Source organism: Lepisosteus oculatus, chromosome 2 (assembly GCF_040954835.1).
Source record: "Lepisosteus oculatus isolate fLepOcu1 chromosome 2, fLepOcu1.hap2, whole genome shotgun sequence".
In the NCBI taxonomy this organism is placed as follows: Eukaryota; Metazoa; Chordata; class Actinopteri; order Semionotiformes; family Lepisosteidae; genus Lepisosteus; species Lepisosteus oculatus.
The window spans coordinates 67286245-67302686 of record NC_090697.1 but is presented as its reverse complement, the minus strand read 5'-3'; the positions used below and the strand labels follow the sequence as shown (position 1 = coordinate 67302686).

General features: G+C 38.0%; 2 protein-coding genes across 2 annotated transcripts in view; both read left to right on the top strand.

Annotated features, from left to right (window-relative positions):
* The first annotated feature begins 2910 nt into the window (after positions 1 to 2910).
* On the top strand, positions 2911 to 15264 carry LOC107077108 (uncharacterized). The gene is made up of 10 exons (XM_015345002.2): positions 2911 to 2998; positions 3734 to 4770; positions 5847 to 5874; positions 7003 to 8114; positions 8414 to 8660; positions 8912 to 9186; positions 9583 to 9727; positions 9877 to 10212; positions 10495 to 10851; positions 12034 to 15264. The coding sequence occupies exons 2-10, from the start codon at positions 3811 to 3813 to the stop codon at positions 12240 to 12242; spliced, it is 3669 nt and encodes a 1222-aa protein (XP_015200488.2). The 5' UTR covers positions 2911 to 2998; positions 3734 to 3810; the 3' UTR covers positions 12243 to 15264.
* LOC138225565 (serine-rich adhesin for platelets-like) overlaps positions 12813 to 16442 on the top strand; it is a 35413-nt gene continuing 31783 nt past the window's right edge. The window contains exon 1 of the mRNA XM_069186009.1: positions 12813 to 12901. Coding sequence (XP_069042110.1) covers positions 12813 to 12901 — 89 coding nt within the window. The remainder of the gene's footprint in view (positions 12902 to 16442) is intronic.

Here is a 16442-nt window from a genome sequence, read left to right as displayed (position 1 = left end):
GCAAATGAGAGAATATTACAATATAATAATATATTGTTATATATTATTATAATAATAGGTGGATGCTGCACATTGGTGGTGGTGGAGGGGAGACCCCATTACCTGTAAAGCGCTTTGAGTGGAGTGTCCAGAAAAGCGCTATATAAGTGTAAGCAATTATTATTATTATTATTATTATTATTATTATTATTATTATTATTATTATTATTATTATTATTATTATTATTATTATTATTACAGAAGCTGAGTTCAATGTGCACCTACTCTTGGAGGGGATACCAGCTCCCTTACTACACTTTCATGTCAGTGAAACAAATCAGATCTGTTTCGGGACTGAATATACCATTTCTCCAGCATCAAACAGACACAAGGTTTGAAGTGACACATAAATGATGACAATAACCGAAAAGCTCGCTCAGACAAAATAAGAGCATGCTGATTCCACTTAGAAAAGTGCCTGCATCTGGAATCAACCCTGGGGCTCAAGAGTAATGAGACAACAGCCATGATTGCTATGCCCCCGTGCCACCCGCCTAGTGGATTCGATCATTGTATAATAATTGTATGTTCTAAACATACATAATGCCAGTGTCCTTCATTAAACCCATCAGTGAACTCTTCGTGGCCACTTACCAAGGAGCAATCCCTTGCATAGGTTTTTCTGTATACTACATGCAAGTTTACCCTGTCATACAACAAAAGACCGGATTAGGAACATTGTCCTATTAACGGCAAGCTAGTCTTCCCAATCCGAATGGCCTTAGCTTGTCCCCCCACCCCTCCTTGGAACTGAACTGTACTGCTTCCCAATGACACTTGACCCTGAATTTAGCTGTTTCGTCCTGCTGTACATTATACTGTATATGGAGGTCTCGCCATCTTCTCTTTCTCTTTCTCCAGATCTTGCTTGTCTCTCCACCCTCTCTGTTTATCTCCCTTTCTCTCTCTCCCCTGAATTGGATGAAGCAGTTAGAAAATTGATGTATGGAATTTATTACAATCATTTAACACAAATTACTTTAACAGTACAAACCACTTCTCATCCCATTATCATGTGGAATGTTGGTTATTACATAGAAGGAGAGCGCTGGTTATTTTACTTGAACATAGTTTAAGTAGGTAGCTCTGTCAGCATGCATAGGCTGCAAAAGAACAAGTAAAGGTTTATTCCATGCTGAAAAAGGGTTTGGTGAGAGCAGGGAGGAGGAGAAGGAATGACGAAGAGATCTAGAAAAAGATTTAGCGGAAGGCATAATGGGTCGCAGCAGAAGTATGGAATAATCTTTTCAGCATGGAGTAAACCTTTACTTGTTCCTTTACTTGAATATAGTGCTTCCTGGTGGTTTGAATGAGGAATAACATCTAATACATTTGAATTTATATAAACCTTGACATTTAGTGCATGATATGATTTTTTTCCCTTTTTGACATTTCAATCTTTTCCCCTAGAATTAGACGACATTATCTAAATAAAAGCCACTCAACAGCAATCATATAGTTCACAACCAGATTTGAACAACCCAAGCTCTCAGGGTTATGGAAGTAACATCTATGTGCTGCAAAACATTTCTTGGGTAACATGTCTCTGCATTAAACACAATTCTCTGCAGCTTGTAATTGTCATTGAGCAAAAATAGTATGTCGTATTTTTTATTTTGCATTATGATGTTCAAGGTTTTAAATCAAAATATAAATAAGTAAATGCAGATGAAAATAAAAGCTAAGAAGAAATCATGCAAATTGTCATGACATTGTGTTTTCAGGCACTAGATTACTATTACTTTTAATCAAGTTGCACATTTTGTTCTTTAGTCTTTGCACATTGGAGGACAGATAAAGTCCATCTAACTCCATAAACACTTTTTGGAATACTTCAAAAGTGTATCTGAGCTCGTTTTGGCATCTCAAATTGTATGTACTGTATTCTGTATATCTGAGTCATCAAAATAGCACTAGCCTTGAGCACACTTCCAAGATGATGTTTCAAGATTAAGAAAATGCTGACATCTGGGGGGTTCACATGCTGCCACACCTTTAGTGATCTCAAATATCCTCATGATGCTTTGTCCAAGATCTTTTTATATGTCATCGCCCTGTGTATGCTGTAAAAAAAAAAGTGGCAAAAAACAATGCTTTTTAAACTTGCAGTTTAGCAGCAACTGGCATTATGATGAAATGTGGTTTATGGAATTTTAATTGTTTCACTGTTTTCACTTATTATTGTAAAATAATTGAATGCCTTTGAGCAAACAGGATGCTGTATCTCCATTTATACAGAACTGGAGAGAAAAAGAGAGACTGGAAGAAGAGGACAGCCCATCTGTAGTTGGCATTGATGACATTGCCACTGCAAAACACCACTGGAATGGGGGCAGAGGAGGGTGTTCGCATCACCTCACCCCTGAGGAAAGGCAGTTTCATTCACCAGTGAAATGCACAGCAGCTAGCACTAAGTGAGAAATTACTTCACCAAGTGTAACAAGGACAAGCTTTAGAGTAGGCCAGGAATTTAGTTAGGACAAGAGGATTTAGCACCCCTACTCATGGGGTTATTTTACAACCAAGCAGTCTACACTTTGGTTTAACATTTGATGTGATGAATGACACATCCATATAGCACAGTACGCCCTAATTTCTTTGATCTGTGCAACTTGATAATAATCAAATGGATTTATTTATGCCCCTTTCACATTTGTTAAATATATCATTTCATGCTCATACAATAATCTAAATATCTAAATCTAAATACCAAATAGCTTAGATGTATTTAACTTTAATCTTTTTCTGAACAGTTTATCTATTCTAACTTGGACAGTCGGCTATTTCGTGTTTAAGTATGTATTTACGCAATCCGACTCCGAGAAACGAAACTGAAAGAAAGTTACTATTTAGTTCGTGAACGTCTGGAACTACTCGCATATGAAGAAGGAAATCCTATCCATTCTGCGTGATATTTGATAGGATACCTCGATTTTTTTGCTTAAAGAAGACTTATACGGTAAGAGAAAAATATATTTCTGTGTATGATTTTAGATATGTTTTCAATGTACAGTATGCCAATGAATGAATAATTCATAATGTGTTCCAAAGTTTAATTTATTTACAGTGTTTGCAGGTTATTGCAAGCATTTCACGTTTCCGGTTAAGATATTTGTATTTTGAGACAAACTGTAGGTAATTTGGTAGAATAGTTTACTAATTGATTTGTTTGCTCAAATTTGTGCTGTAATAAAATATATTCTAGGATGACAAAACTAAAATATAATGCCCAAGAGACATTCGTTTTATACGGGAGCGCATTGTTGTCACCAAGGAAGAAACAATCCTCGCCCTCATCTCGTAATTACGACAAAGTTATCTCATAATTACAAGAAAAACATGTCGTAATTACGAGATACTGTAGTAATTTTCGGATACTTATGACTAAACCCCAGTCGCAAGTAAATCCGTACTAATTCTGAAGCGCTGGACATTGGCAAAATCATGAAACCGAAAGATTTAGCCAAGTTCACGGTAGTTTCTAGATGCGTTCAGTGCACAGCGTAACAGGTTGTACAGTACATACACCGAAGTAATCATTGCTATCTCACAATTACGAGATAATAAGGGGGCGATTTTTCCCATTGGTGGCAGCGATGCGCTTCTGTAGTTTTAGATTTAATCATAAGTAATACAAATATGTTAAACTTATCTTGATGACTTTTAAACATTTTCTTGTATATTCTTTTCCTAGAGGAAAATCCTGTCAGTGGAGGAATAGCACAGTTAAATAAGTAATCAGAACAGCTCTTGGACCAACTGTCTTGTAATATGGCCCTGCCTCTAGCAGATAAAAGTTTGTACCCAAGCTTGGACAAGTTGGGAATCAGAGGTATGAGAGTGGACACTGATTCACATAGACAAGCCCTCAGTACCAAGGGACTGAAAAATGAATGCAAAATACCACCAGATGTGGTAGACTCCATTGATTGGAATAAACTGAAGATACTAAAGGTCTTTAATGCAGATGTTACAAACATTGAACAGGAAAGAGGTGTTTTTTCAGAGACCATATTAGGAAATACTAAGACAGCATCAGAAATAAGGCATAAACAAGCTAGCATCAGAGAGAATGGGAAAAAGAATTTTCCAAAGGAATGTATAGCTACTAATCAGGTCTGTGGGATTTATCAGACACCAGAAGGCCTAAAGATCTACATCTGTGTGGGTGACACTCTCCATCTGGAGTCTGATGTAGTTGTAAAGCCAAGCAGCAGGAAGACAAAACTGGGAACCTTTGAGCAAGTGGTGGATGAAGAGCAAGCAGTCACACTAACTGTTCACAGACGGTTGACCACCAAAGGGAGACTACAGAGGGTCATCACATTTCACTGGAATGTTGTGGAGTGCAGCAGTTGTGTGTCCCTGATTCAAAGTGCAATCAGTCTTGTACTAAAATATGTGAAGCACCATGGCCTGGCATCTCTGGCTATTTGCCTTCCATTAACAAATGCACAGTGCTTTCAGTCTGAAGCTGAAATTCTGGTATCAGAATTAGAGGTTTTCAGCAGGGCAACACTCTCCACTTTACCTGCACCTGTGTCTGTGCACCTGGTTTTTCCTGATGAAAATGAAGGGGTCATACAGCTACAGAGAAGCCTGGGGGCAAGCTGGCACCCTTTCTCTGAAATACAAAAGGAGACGGCTGATCGTCTCCCCAATGAAGGCTTTCCCTTCCCAGAAGGAGACATCTTGGCTCAAGTGGTGTGTGGAACTTTGGAAGAAACTACGGTAAGCAGGGACCATTTCAATACCTCGTACTTTGCATCACAATGTCACCCTAAAATTAGAGGGTATAAAAGAAAAAATCATCAATTTCCTATTTTTAAAACAAAACTTGATAATCTAGATAAACTTAATTATCTAATGCCATCATTGGATAGGAGGATCTCCAGTTTTCATTAAGGTTGTTTAGAGGTTAGTTATTACTAAAGGGACCTTCTATCTGCTTTGCTGTGTAAACTGTTAAAAATTAAATCCCTTCAAGATGCATTGCCTTCATGCAACATTCTAGTGTATTCTAAACAGAAGGCAAAGGTTATTAATGTAAGCATGCATATAATCAATAGAATCCTTTATTGAAAAAACATTGGCTGTGGCCAACGCATTGTCAATGTTGCTTTCAATAAAGGATGTTTATTGAATTCTGTCCTTTTCATGTGAGTGGACCCTACACTTCCATTTATAACTGTCCGTGTTCTTTGCTTCTCTCTTGTAGACAGTCCTTGTGGATGTTAACTAATTATAACCCACACAAATAAGGATGCTACTCATATGCTTTTAAAGAAGAGTGTATTTTGTTTTCCTAAATACAATACTCTGTACTTTTGTGTTGTTCGCTCATATTTTTTCTCTTATATTTGGTTTTCTCATATCTGTTGGTTACAGAAATCCATTGTATGTCTAATTCCTAATACTTAGCACCTTGTAGCCTTTTCCTTTTCTCTTTTCATCTCCGCAATAGTAATTCAGCCCAAAGAGTATAGTTATTCATCTGTGATCTGATTCTGTGATCATTTAACTGTATGGTAACATTACACTAGATGCATAAAACTTAATTTACAATAAAGCTTTTAGATTAAATTAAGGGAATACTTATTTTAAAATATAGCAAAATGAGATGTCATGTAAATTAGTTGCAAATATTGATGCAGATTAATCAGATTAAAATAATTTCTTAATAACCAGATAATGATGTGGACTTTGAAAATGCCCAAAACAATTTTAAGTAATGATTTACTCATTAACACCTCCCAGTCAAAACAAAGAAATAGACTTAGATTGTTTTTTGTGTTTCTGTTTTGCAGGTGTTGAAAGGCATTGAAAAGCCTTCAGGTATGAACTTTTTTTTAAAACATACTCAATTCATTATGTAGGATTTTAATTGGTTGTCATTATTGCACTTTCTATGTGGTCACTATTGCTTATCATCCTGAGTCATATCCCAAAAAAGTGTAAAGCTACTCATTTTTTGGGGGAACAGCTATATATAGAAAATTTGCTTACCAATTCTAAGGGCATTTCTGTTTTTGCAATATGGCTGGGTAACTTGTACCATAGTCTCAGTGCTCTGGGTAGAGAAGTGCCTCCTGTTCTCAGTTTTAAATGCACTTCCACAATAGTCTCCATTTGTGTCCTCTGCTTTATGTTTACTATATCCACTAAAGTCTGCCCATCAGTGGTTTTTAATTCTTGTAGTCAGGTACCCTCACATGCTTCTCTGCTGAGGACTAAAAAGATTCAGTGCCTGTCATTGGCAGGGTATTCCCTGGAGCCCTTGAATGTATCTGGTTGCTCTTCTCTGGACTGGTTCCAGAGCAACAATATGTTATCTTAAAGACACATTGTAGACATTATTCTAAATATGTCACCGATGTCGGAAAGGACGAACCATGAAAAGACAGGAGAGCGAAAAGACCCTATGCGTAGTGGCGAGACGGGGGTTAGCCCAGGGTCAGCTGTTCAGGAAATGCCGTATAGAAACCTATGCCCTCATGTAGCAGACGTGGGGCGACCTGGTGCTAGGCGGGTTTCAGGACATCCGAACATCAATGCTGAGCGAGTAACAGAGCAGAAGCCGGAAATAAATAGGCTACACAACAAGACACACCAGAAAGACAAGAATAATCACAGGAAACTAGGAACAGGAGGAAAGTAGAGCGCCCTCTAGGTGTACTGGGCGGGACAAAATAAGAATCACTCACTTGTGCATTATACATTTTCAACATCCCATGCTTTGATTTAATGTCTATGCTTTTCAATTACTTCCCACATTGTATAAAATATGTCAATGGTGTGCGAATGTAAACACCCGCTGTAATTCTTTTTCATAAGTGAGTAACTTGTTTCACTTAAAACTCTGCATAAGGAAGAAGTCAAAGTGTGAATTGCATTAACTACTTATTTTACTTTTGATTTCATTTTTAAATATTTATCGGTATATATCTATTTTTTTCTTTCTAGAAATAATTGGAACCTGCTTTATGGACGATTCCTATTTTATACAGTACATTCAGGACCATGCGGAGGCTTTCAAAGATATTTCCAGACACCTCTTTGCCAAGAATTTAAAGTTTAGCATTTTCCATGGGTCACAACTACCTAGCCTCCTAGTGGAACCAGATAGCTCTGGGAGGAGCAGTTTGTCTCTCATGGATATCTACTGGCAAGCCAGAAAACTGTATGGTGTGAGAACTGTAGAACTCACATCCTGGATAAATCGGAAAGTATATGCCCCTGCTCTTAGTGCATTGCCCTCTGTTAGGTTTTATAAAGAACTGCAAGTATTGGTAGGGAGGGTTAAAGAATTGGAGGAGTTTCTGAACTGGAATGTAGCCGTTGAGATAAATTCTGAAAATTGGAAACCTTCTTCGGATGAAACAGTTTCTGGAGTCATCCGCAGGTTCATGCAGATGCTGTCAGATCAATTCCCGTATGTTTCAATTTTAAGCTTTAGGGATATACCAAGGTTAGTGTTCAAGGGACCATTGAAGGACATTAACATGGCTATGAGTTTGCTTAAGGGGCAAATCTCTGAACAGAAATTACAAGTTGCATGTGAAAACCAACTTTCAAAGTACCAGTGTGCTTTCCTAAAAGGACTGGACCTGGAAGCTTTCTCTGCTGAAGTCTTTGACCCCAGAGGGATGCTGGCTACTTTGAAATGTCAAGATGGCTCCCTAGTGGTGACAGGGATTCATGAGGATGAATCCGAGAGAGTGGTGAAAATCCTGAAGGATGTTGTTAAGGAGAAAGCCATCCGAATCAGTAGTGCTAACCAAGCAGCTACTAAAAAGAGGGTCTGGCAAGAACTAATGGACAGTATCTTTCAAGGGTTGAATGTGAATGGAAAGAAGGTGGAAGCCCACACGATGAGAGATAAGAATGACACCAACTACTTGGTGGTGCTAGTGGGATTTACAGCAGAGTTGCAAGCTGCATGTTGTTGCATCCAAAACTATTTACGCCACAATACTCTTGCTAGGAGAGTCCTGCAATTCCGGCAGCCACATTTAATGGAAGCAGGAATTCAACTTCAGAAAATCATGGACTGGGAAAGCTCGATACAAACTAAGGTGAGACAGTTATTTGACACTTTAAGTCTAACACTTGGTAAAATTAATATAATTCTGAGGGGTGGTCTCTTAAGAAGTTTCTAGAATGTTCTTTTAATCATTATTAAGCTATATTCTGGTATAACAGATGCATATATATCTTCAATTTATACTGTATAAAAACATATTTGTTTTATGGGGAACGGTATGGTGTGTACCCCAAGGCTTTAAAAAGCCTGGCAGTGAGTTAGGTGAGGTGCTTATCTGCTTCACTTCAGCCCCATACTGTAACTTTCTGTGTGACCGCATGTCTTCATTAGGTGAAGATGAAGACTGGGTCACAATCCCAGCTGGAAGTGATACTGTCTGGTCCACGAGATGAAGTACAGAGAGCCCAGGAGACTGTGACAAAGGATCTGGAGTCCCTTGTGAGGAAATCCTTGACTCTGGTTGAGCCTTGGACCAAGGATTACTTTGAGGATCAGGAAAGAAGAGCTACCTTGGAGGAGTACTGTGAAGCCCTTAGATGCCTTGTCATCATGGAAGTCAGGAATGGTCCTGGAGAAGGTCCGTTTAATTAGTATAAATTCTTCTTGGTTAGACACAAACAAATGTATCTATTCATCCATAGTCAGTCTGTTAGCTATCACTATTGTAAGATAATTACTACACACCTTGTGAATAGCATACAAAAATAGGGTTTCTTATTGACTTCTGAATCCATATATATAAGTACAGTATACTATTGTGTACTTGTTATACAAAAAGCTGGATATCGTCCTTAGTTTCCTACAGCTTTAATACATTTCATTTTCTAGCACACAAGATCCATGTGACTGGGAGGATGCCAGATGTGGAGAAAGCTCGAGCAGCCATTGAAACAGACTTCCAGGGTGCCAAACAACAACAATGTCTAAAAGACCCCCAGATTGCTCAGCTGAGACCAGAGCAACTCGCCTCCATCCAGAAAGAGCTGAGAGTCAGGCTCCATTGCAGAAATAGTTCTATCACAATAGAGGGACTATCTGAACAAGTCCTGGAGGCACAAAAACGCATTACAGAGCTTCTGAAATGTATTTCAGAGAAGGCTGCTGTACGTATCCCGTTACTTTTTTAGTTTCAGTTAATGTTGAGTTTGAAACCTTCAAGGATATGTATCACCACATTTTGATTAACTGTAATTAAAATGTTTTTAAGAAAATTGAAAGCATTTTTCTCCCTCTCTCCAAAAGTATTGCTAAGTATAACTTAATTTAATTTCTTTTTTGTATATCTACAGATAGGCATAATTGAACCTTTGTATTTACTTCCAGAAACCTTTTTCTGCATTTTAGCAAAAACAAAAAGGAAAATTGCCATGTTCCTCTCATCATAAATATTTTTCTGTCATTTTAAATGAACTGAACTCATACTTTGAGAATTAGTACATAGGACTTTTAGGAAGTGAATGGTATACAGTATGTTCTGATTCAATAAATAATACCCACAGGTTGATCATCAGGCAGTATCTACAGACATTCCAATAAGGGAAAGATATCTGGCTGAGCCTACAAGATCAAATCAAATACCCTTACAGTTAATAGCCAGGAACCAGATTCACCAGCAGCCAGAAACTGGAGTTCGTATGGCAGAAGGTGAGAATGGAAGTTCTATATTTCCATTATTGGATTCCTAACCACTTCCTATGGTACGATGATGCAGTATTTGCTTTTTCCTGGACCTTTCTGACCTTGCTAAGTTTTTTTCCTTGAAAATGTCAAATGTTTTTTCTGCTTTATTACAGATCTCTTCTTTGGTGAGACGAGAGTTGATTTCCGATCCCTTCAATTTGCTGGCCCAAGCAGGTTTACGTGCAGTGAGCCAGGCTGCGGTTGCTCTTTCGACTCCCAGAAAGGGCTGCAGCTCCATCACACCCAGATGCACACAGAAGAAGGGAGAGACACCTGTCCTAAGTGTGGCAAAGAGAGCACTAGAAGTGGGATAACCCGACACCTCCCATACTGCCAAGGACATCTGGGGTTGTATCAGAGCAGAAATCCTTCGTTAACCCAGTTTACATCAACTTTATTCAACAGGATCCAGACTTCTCAGCCTCCAAGTATAGTCTCTAAAGCACAAGGTGAGAGGAGAGGAATGGAGGGATTCATTATTTCTTTCTTGGATTTGATATGGGCTCCTAAACTTTAATACATTTTGAATTAATAGGAAAATGCAGTAGAAGGCTTCTTCGCTGTCACCAATGACAGATTGACAGATTAAGATGAGCAAGTGACTGAGCCTCTAGGAAACCTAAAGAAGTAGCTCATACCGTCAATTTCGTCTGACTACTTCCATTCCCAATATCCGTATTCCTTGTTTTCGACAAACAATCTAATTTTGTGGTTCTTTTGTCTTTTCTCAGATGAGAAAATATTCAGTTTCCAGTCCCTTCAATTTGCTGGCCTAAGCAGGTTTACGTGCAGTGAGCCAGGCTGCAGTTGCTCTTTCGACACCCAGAAAGGGCTGCAACTCCATCACACCCAGATACATACAGAAGAAGGGAGAGACACCTGTCCTAAGTGTGGCAAAGAGAGCACTAAAAGTGGGATAACCCGACACCTACCATACTGCCAAGGACATCTGGGGTTGTATCAGAGCAGAAATCCATGGTTAATAACTAGAGTTGATGCTGATTCTCAAACAAGTTCCCAACTCACATCCACCTTATATGACTGGACACAGAACTACCAGACCAGTGAAAGATTAACTCTACCACAAGGTGAGAACAAGGGACATATAGTCCTTGAAGTGTAGGAAAGTGGTCTACTACCATTTACTACAACATGAATCACAAGAAGAAATTTAACTATGTCTTTTAATTGTAGATAATATCAGAGTGGGATACTTAGTCTATTCAATGTATTTTGTATGATAGATTTTTGAATGCTAGTGTTGCTTATTATCAGTGAAATTAATGTAAGGACCATGGCTAGAATAGCTAAACCGCCAGACTTCAGTGTAAAGGAATTTTAACAGAATACAGGTAGTCACTGAGTTACGTAGTACATAGTTTACATATTCTCAGCAGCCCCTAGGTAGCAACCTCTTTAAAAAATAAAAATTCAGAGGCACGTACAATCATTTGTGTAGTATATGTAACAGAACTACTTACTGTTCTTTGTAGCCCATTTGTTTTTTCTTGTAAATTTAAACTGTATATAACCTTGGCCAGCAGGTGTAAATTCGATGTGAAAAGTAAACTGGAGCAGTGAAGAAAATTATTTATTAAATAGATATGAAAAAGGTGACTCATTATCAAAGTATAGTGCATGTATAAACACATTGATTTGTTACTTTAATGCTTGGGTATGATAAAAGGACATCTGAGACATATTTCTATATGCATTAGGCTTAATGCATATACAATAGTAAGCTTTAAATGTATGCAGTACAGAAAAAATATAAAAATGCAAGAAACTAACCCCACATAAGTTGATGACAGTACTTTAAATAAGAGCATTTTTATAATATTCCTTTCTTTATTTTCTAATTCTATTAATTCTATTAATATCTAAAAATCAGTATGTGCAGGGCCAACTAACCCAACTAAAAAGAAATGTATAAAACCAACAAAGTTTGTTAAAACTACAAAAAGCAAAGCAAGTTTATTAGCTTTTAGTCTGTGTGACATCTTTTACATAATTTTGTTGTGACTTTGTACCTCTGTTGATCTGTTGCTTTACTTTCCCAGCACACTAGTTCCTGCTAGGTTAACGACATAATTGCTATGTTACTGATGTAGTTGCTACTGTATGTTGTAAGCTGGGCCAATGGATAGCGGATTACAAGTTGGGCTAGCCAGCTGGCCAGTGCATCCAGCAGTGGAAACACCTCCTCCTATGGTCTGGCTAGATAGGCTAGGTAGATTTCATTTTTAATGTCACTTTGTTTTCCTTCACAGCTTGGAAGTCTGAAGGCGTCCAGCCCTACAGGCCGCCTATACCCACCTCCTCATTCACCTGCAGCTGTGGTCGTTCCTTCGACACCCAGAGAGGACTAAGTCTGCATCACACCCTGATGCACACGGCGGCAGGCCAGGCCACCTGCCCTTCCTGTGGCAAAGAGAGCACCAAGAGTGGGATCACCAGACACAAGTGCAAGGGAAGATAAGCACCTCATTGGTAAAGTCAGTTAGTCAGTTAAGTGATATCCAGGTATCTTTGTGTGGTGTCTCATCAGGTGAGAAAAACCTGTCTATGTTGAATTGTGTATTTGGTATAAGGAAAAAAGTTCCATCTGGTCTAGCATCGGTTTAGAGAGGAGGTTTGTGCCTCTTAGTTGATAAGTGACTTTACTAGTCTCCTTCTGAATTTCTGTCTCATTAGGATGACACTGGGACAGTCTGTCTACGTTTTGGTTGTGTAGAATACTGAGTACAGGTACTCACACTGTCACGAACAGTACTTTCCGGGCCCTATGCGGACGACACCATCCGGAATTGTGAGGATACAACAGGGAAAATAGTCATGCAGGAGAAGGGTCTGGAGACGGGGGGCGTGTCCGAGGAGTGCAGGTGTCCAGGGGGAGTGAATCCAAGGCGAACAATCCAAGAGTATATCCAAAGGGGGAATCCAAAACGGGAGGTTGAGTCCAAGGCCAGGGGATCCATCCAAAGTAATTAAAAACAAGAACCGGGTCGGGACCGGCAGGACAGGGAATCAGGAACAGGAAACTAAAACCATGACGGAGCCAGAGGCGGCAGGACCCCTGGGCTCTCACGAAGCAGGATTCAATGAGAAACCTCGGGCAAACGCCTGCGTCTGCCCGAGGTGGAACTAAAAAGGGGCTGGAATAAGGAACAGGTGTAAGCAATGGGGGAAAACGAGGAAGGGCTGGAGCACCCTTAAGAGGGGCAGTAGCGATTGTGACACACACATATTGTAAATATTTGTAAATAGTAGTACATGTGTTTTCTACATTAGTTGTGCACATAAACACATGCTTGTGTCTTACACAATAATCTCATTTAATCTGAAAACCACATACTGTAGTGCCAAGAAAAAAAGAAACCCCACTCAACATTCTCTGATTACTGGGATGTTTTATTATTTCCCTTTTATACATGTGCCTGCAAGGCAAGATGGTGTCCCTAGCTTTCACAATTAAACATTTACTTTATCCGTTTATTTACAATACTTAAAATAATGCTGATTCTGCTGAGAGTGATGCAGGCAAGTTCTTATCATAGGTTATGATAACTCATACCCGATCACCGTGTGGTATGGCAACACCTCTTCGCGAGAAAGAAAGGCACTGCAGAGAATGGTCAATATGGCCCAGAAGATCATCGGCTGCGGTCTCACCGAGATTAAACAGCTCTATGAGGACCGCTGCCGTGGTAGAATTCTGGCCATCACAGAGGACAGTCACCACCCCGGGCATGAGCTCTTCACCCCACTGCCCTCAGGCAAGAGATATAAGAGCATACGGACATACGGATTGTTTTACAATCGAGAGACTTTCTGTAAGTAAGAATTCCATTGTACCAGTACATGTACCGGTTACATATGGCAATAAAGTTCAAGTTCAAGTTCAACTGCTATAGACCTATATCCATTTTGTGTCACCTTTTTAAAATGGAAAAGCGTGTTAACAAGCGTTTAACTATGTGTGTGCCCTGCAGTGGACCGGTAACCCGTGTAAGGTGTATTCCTGCCTTGTGCCCCCTGATGTCAGGATAGGCTATGGAGTAACTAATCATCATATTATAGAAGGTTGGATGATAATTATTTTCTCTCTTTGTTTTTTTTTCTGTGCAGCAGTCGTGTTAGCTTCTCAGTCAGTTTGTCATTGTAAATAATCTGTTCTCAAGGAAATTATAAGGTTAAGTAAAGGCTTATTTTTAACTTTTAAGATAAATTTATATTTGAAACTGTCAGTTTACCAACTACACTTTTTAAGTGTAATGTTTTGGAATATTTTTTTTCTGTTTAGCTGTTGTTTGATACTTGCTTTGAAATGACTTTATACGACTATAGTTGTTAATGTAATATTACTGTTATTATTGTGAAACAGTTAAAGAATGAACAAATCTTTAGATACATTGTCTCAAAATATTGTAACTGAACAGGGCAAAATGTTAATTCAAAGTGTAATATGAATAAAAGTGCTTTTGAAAATCGAAACAATGTGTTAAACCTAAGAGGTATAAAAATCCTATATAAAAAAACTGTACGGAGCACAGTAGGGATAATTTATTTTTGTCTTTATTGTACAAAATCAAAGTTACATACTTATGTTAAAACCACAGGCATTGTTATGTTATCATATGTGAAAAAATGATCATTTCTGTGCACGTCATTTATAGATTTAGGTTTTGAGTTGCTTAAACTAATATAAAACAGAAACAAAAATAAAGACTAAACAAAAGTAAATTGTACACTGTACTGTATTGAAATGGTAGATGAGACTAATAAGTATGGATGATTTCTCAAAGGATTTTTAGGTGGTAACTTGATATTTCTGTCCCTCTGAGAAAAAGGCTGATGGACTAACATTATGTGATACTGTATATTTGAAACACCCATCCAAATATTTATCTGTATCCTTTGGGATTCCCATTTTTAAATATTCCATTAATCCGACACCACAAAAATAGACATGCCAAAAGTTATGTCAGTTATCACACAGCCTTCTACAAATAAAGAAATAAAACATCCAAACAAGGCTCCATAGCCAAAACAGTTTGCTTCCTTTCTTTTGTTTTCAGCATGGAATAAACCTATTACGTGTTCCTAAAGAAATAAAAGCTGCTTCTTCTTTAGAATCTCTTTGGTTTGTTTGCTTGGTACACAGATAAACTGAATGTCGTTTTTAAAAACAAAAAGTCTTTGCAGAAGTTTATAATATTTGTTGAGATTGTAAAAGATTTTTGTAAAATAATTCCCCCTTATTAACCTTTTAGTCGGAAAGCATGGATGTTTATCTTACTGGCATAATTTTACTTTAATAAAAGAAACAAACAGGAAAAAAACTAACAAATATAAATGGTACTGTTTTTGACAATTAGACTGAACCAAATCAAAAAACCATAAAGGAAAAGGTTTTGTAATTTGCAGTTGGCTAGTGAGGGTGATGTGTGCAAAACAATGTTAGTTTTACTGATTTATGAGATTGTTTTGTTCAAATATTTTGTTGGGATTTTGGTAGGATATTCTGTATGTACCAATACAGATGTTTTAAAAAGCTTACCTCGTTTTAGTTTTACTGGGTCTCTAAGATATGTAACCCACATTTGCTCATGTTTCTGAAATCTTAACTGTACAATATACAATAACAAATACAATTCACATATAAATTAAATGCAATAGATTGAGTTGCTTGAAGACTGTGAGACAACATACTGTAAGTAAAAAGTAAATTAAATGCTAATGTAAAAAGATTCTGGGTAGTTCTGTGAACAATTACTAAATCAGGATAACATCAATATAATTTAATCCCTTACGTGACTATGCAGCCTTTTAAATGTCTTTTTTATAGAAAAATTTTGCTGGCACAGAAATTGTGAACACAAAGGAACACAGGTTACAGAAAAATGTACAATGGACCTAAATATAATACACATATTTCTGCATATTATTGCAAGGCAGCACAATCCCTTCATAAAATAGTGCTTCTTCAAGTTTAGACCTTCAGGTTAACTGAAATACTTTTTCAATCCCTTAGTACACACTCTAAAATAACCCTCCTACTGTTGCTATTCTACATACAAATCCTTGTCCTTGACCTTAAACCCAAAGTAGGGACCCCTCACTTGGTTTAGTTTTCCTCAAAGAAACTTTGGCTCAACAGCGTGTCACCAACACCTTTGAGTACCTTTAGTAATGGAGATGGCTGCCTGCTGGGAGTAAGATGAACTACAAACCAATACCACAAGGTCCCATCGGAAATGAAATCTCCGTGGCTACAGTATGTGAATCTAAGAGCATGAACCTGTAAAGCTGTATCCTGCTGTGAGAATTCCAGTGTGCTATACATACAAATCCCTGATTAGCTCCTCGAGAAGTAAAGCCTAACTGTCATTAAGAACTGACAAGTAAGTTTTTTAGAGAAAATATGCAATTTTTGCCAAAAACTCCCCACAGAGCTGCATAGAGGTTTTTACATGGGGGCCTGGATTTGGAGCTGATCAATTTTATTTGCTCCAGCCTAAGTAAAGAATACACTTACCAGAATCTTTGTAGAATCTGTCACACTGCATTTGGTAAAGTAAGGATTCAAAAGAATTACAAGATGGCCATTTAGAAATGCTTTAATTTAATGGGAAACCAGAAGGCTTGGTAGACAATGGGCACAGTTTTGCCAAATATA

What these genes read in the sequence shown, in the direction of transcription:
- LOC107077108 (XM_015345002.2), top strand. Translation starts at nt 3,811, where the DNA reads ATGGCCCTGCCTCTAGCAGATAAAAGTTTGTACCCAAGCTTGGACAAG. An exon ending in TATAGTCTCTAAAGCACAAG is followed by an intron (nt 10,213 to 10,494) that starts GTGAGAGGAGAG and finishes GTCTTTTCTCAG; the next exon opens with ATGAGAAAATATTCAGTTTC. An exon ending in AAGATTAACTCTACCACAAG is followed by an intron (nt 10,852 to 12,033) that starts GTGAGAACAAGG and finishes TTTCCTTCACAG; the next exon opens with CTTGGAAGTCTGAAGGCGTC.